Genomic DNA, 3,723 nt, shown 5'->3' with positions numbered 1-3,723 from the left:
TCAGCTCTGGAGGAGACGGAAGAAGACGGATAAAGCAGAGGATCCTCGTTCATACACCAACAGCTTCACACTTCAGCACGTCAACATGGTCACCGGTGAAGACACCAGAAATGCTCGATGTCGGAATTGCAAGAAAACATTCCGGAATTGAGAGAAACAAAGTCGGAATCTGTTAGAAATAACCGGAATTACAAGAAATAAAGGCGCAATTGCAAGAAAAAAGTAATTGAGAGTAATGAAGTCGGAATTGTGAGGAAAAAAGTCGGAATTAGGTGGAAGAATAATATAATACATGACAAAGTTTCTAAAGTTTGTGATCATTTCAAGCTAAAACATAAAGAAAACACCAGACAGTGCGTTTCCTATTTATTTATTTATTTATTTATTTATTTATTTAAAGAATAATCTGAAATGTATTTGTATTGATATTTAGATTAGAATTTTGCTGTAATGTGGCAATGAAATGCACTAAATGGGTTTAGTTTTCACAGATATTCTTCATTTCTGCAATAAAAATTAATTTTTTTCTAAAAAAGTCAACAAATGTCTTTTATGCAACGTGTTTTATTTTCTTTATATTTATTGTCGCTCTTTATTAAAGAAAAACTACTTCTTATCGATGAATGGATGTAATAATCAGTGGAATACTGGATTACTGAAGAACGGAGTGTTATTAAGAAGTGCTTCAGTCTGTTTTGATTGATTCATGAAAATTGTTTATTAGGAGCCAAATCAATAAACACTAAGGAGTTTTTTTAAAGGAAACATTTATCGGGATGAAGAAACAATCCCAGGTGAAGGTCTGAATCAGAGATTTAAAAATGTACAGAAGATGAAGATCGAACAAATCCCTGATAAACACGTAACCTGAGACGAAGACTTTCCCTCGAACCTGCATCACCACATGTTCAGTCAAAAGGGACAAACAAAACAAAAAAGCACTTTATAGTCATCAAATATGTCCATCACAACACGTGTGCTCCATTTCAGGTCCATATTTACAGAGTAATAATCCCCAGAGTCTCTCTCTCTCTCTCTCTCTGTCTCTGTGTGAGGAAAAGCGTAACGGAAAGCCATCAGGAGATGTTCTCCTTCACTCGCCATCTTTTTCTAGCACTTCAATCTTGGCTGTTCGTTTCCGGTTGCCAGGTAGTTTCAGCGTTTCCGTATCAACGGTCTGGTCGTCCGAGCTCTCCTCCTCAGATGACTCCTCTTCTTCTTGGCTGCTGTCGGAGTCCTCCAGCTCCACCAGAGCGACATCCTGATGAGGAGATACACATGCAGAGTAGAAACAGGTTAGAAGGACAGGGCTTCCTCTGATGAACTGGGTTTTAATGTCTGATAGGAGCAATTATTGTGCTCTAATGTACAGGTGACAAATAATGATGATAAAAAAAGTCAGGAAATGTGCATTAGAACTTTTCAGGGTCTTCAGCACCACAACGGTCCATACAATTATTACAGAAGAACCTACAATGATGCAGAGTCACTGCGTAATCAAACGAGGTCAGGAAAAGGTTTGGACCAGATCTTACCATCTCTATGACCTTTTCTGCTTCCTCAACACTCTCGATGTCAAAGTGACCTGCAGGAAGGTTCTCCATCTGCTGCTTTAATGTCTCATTAGCAAGGGCCATTTGAGGCAGGAAACACTGGAGCCGGTCTAGAACTAACACACACACACACACACACACACACACAGAGATTTAAGCATTATACAAAGATCTGAAGATGAATTCAGTCAGAGACGAGTCCAGACGTCCTCACCACTGCTTCTCGGGACCTTTTCCGTCTGCAGGGACGATGCGCGCGTGGATTTCAACAACAGCTTCTCGTGAAGTCCTGCGAAGGAGAAATAAAAAATGTGTTCAGGTTCAGCGCAAGAACACCATGTGTGAGACTGTGAGAGAAGGTCTGAGGAGAACGGCAAAGCAGGAGGCCACGAGCAGAAAAGCATCTCAGAGCCCAACACACAAACCTGAGGTGTGCCTTTATCATTCCTTCTCGACCGCCGGTCTTTGAGACGGTATCTACATTAACCATTTACGCCGTTCAGTAGATGCCTTTATTCAGAGCGACTGATTTATACTACCGAGCAGCGATGGGGTCAAGGGCCTCACTCAGGGGCCCAGAAATGGCAGCTTAGCGTGAGTGGGATTTAAACTCACGACCTTTCAGATCCAATGAATAATTAATAAACTAAAACCTCTCCAGATATGACCAGATATCACTGAGGTGTTGAAAACTGTGTGTGGCTGATGGAGTGACTAAAACAAGCCTAAATATGAGTTACAGTCACTGTACATGGAAATACATGGATATATTTCTACTAGACAAAAAAATAAACCCTGGTCCATGTTTTCTGATCTTTTTCTCCCGACACAAGCTTTTTTGGGGGATATTATTATTCTTGTCCTCTAATCATTTATGTCTGCTGTAGTTTGCACCAGTCGCTAATTAAAATCCTGCACCGTGAAGCAAAATAAATAAACCGCACGATTTTCTCGGTTTTGTGAATAAAGCGCGTTACCGTGTCCGTGTCCGTGTCCGTGTCCGTGTCCGTTCCCGCAGACCAGCAAATCCTGAGAGGTGCTTTTAGGGCTCTTAGTTTTCTTTTCATCCATTTTTTCCCACTTAATGAACTTTCGGCAACATGTGCGATGTGTTTACTGAAGCGACTTCCGGGTGAAAAGTGAAAGAAGAAGAAGAAAAGAAAAAAAAACAAACAAAAAAAAAAAAACTATAGAGCGCCCTCTGGCGGTGAGCTGTATGAACATACATAATATAATACTGTACGATACGATACGATACAATACAATACAATACAATACAATACAATACAATACAATATAATATAATATAATATAATATAGTGGCCAGCAGTGCATTTGGTACCTGGGCCTTCAGTGGGGACGTACCAGACTTAATCCACCTCTTAATACCACCACTTTCACGCAATTATAAAAACCATCAATACTATACAAAAAACGCAATATAACAACGCATGGCATTACAGAGAGAGAGACATTTCACATATGAAGGGTGAAAACCATTTTACTAAAACAAGCTCCAAACCTCTACACTACAACTGTAACTGTGAATCTTCATCATCTAAAGCAGTTCAGAATCAATATTTGTCTAATAACATGACAAAAACATAAAAATGTAAATAAAATATAACCTACTCACCAGAGATGCAGACTCATAATGTGCAGCGCCCCCCAGAGGCTGTAATCCAGTGGTACCGCTCGTATTCACTGATCTGGAAGTGGTGAACAAACCCTTTCCTGGGCTAAGACACGCTATCTAGCTTCAGGGTTGGACAACCTCCTCACGATGTCTAGCTTTTCTCTTCCTCCATCAGCGATTGTGGGCATAAAAAAGTCTAACTCTGATGTATTAATGTGTGCAGAGCTATACACGTGTTTTACCAGTCGAACTCGACTGTAACAGTTTCCCTCTGACCAACAAATCAGAAGACGGAAAAATGCTGACGCTATCCTGGGCCAGCGAGCTGCCCTGTGAGGAGAATATGAAATCTGATTGGTTAAAGAAACAGAGCTATTTATTAAGGAGACTGTTGTAAAAGTCCAGCAGTACTGACTCTGAAGGCTCTGGGCAGATTAGATCGACATGGAAGCACATAGAGACTGAAATCTGACATACACGTGCCAGAAGCAGTGCAGCCAAGAGAAACGCTATGAAATGAAGAGAATAAACTGT

The 3,723-nt window shown here is 40.5% G+C and overlaps 1 protein-coding gene across 3 annotated transcripts; it reads right to left on the bottom strand.

The window, feature by feature from the left end:
- Window positions 1-693: 693 nt before the first annotated feature.
- On the bottom strand, window positions 694-2,703 carry nopchap1 (NOP protein chaperone 1). Of its 3 annotated transcripts, none has more exons than XM_046873290.1 (4): window positions 2,537-2,703; window positions 1,768-1,842; window positions 1,536-1,669; window positions 694-1,261 (listed from the first exon to the last, which is right to left on the bottom strand). In XM_046873290.1, exons 1-4 carry the CDS (start codon window positions 2,622-2,624, stop codon window positions 1,094-1,096), a joined length of 465 nt encoding a protein of 154 aa, XP_046729246.1. In that variant the 5' UTR covers window positions 2,625-2,703; the 3' UTR covers window positions 694-1,093. The 3 variants fall into 3 exon arrangements, with proteins under 3 accessions (XP_046729246.1, XP_046729245.1, XP_046729247.1); XM_046873289.1 differs by having other exon boundaries at window positions 2,531-2,702; XM_046873291.1 differs by having other exon boundaries at window positions 2,543-2,701.
- Window positions 2,704-3,723: the final 1,020 nt, after the last annotated feature.

The sequence above is a fragment of the Silurus meridionalis genome, chromosome 18 (genome assembly GCF_014805685.1).
Source record: "Silurus meridionalis isolate SWU-2019-XX chromosome 18, ASM1480568v1, whole genome shotgun sequence".
NCBI lineage: Eukaryota > Metazoa > Chordata > Actinopteri > Siluriformes > Siluridae > Silurus > Silurus meridionalis.
This window is presented reverse-complemented; position numbering and strand designations above follow the sequence as displayed.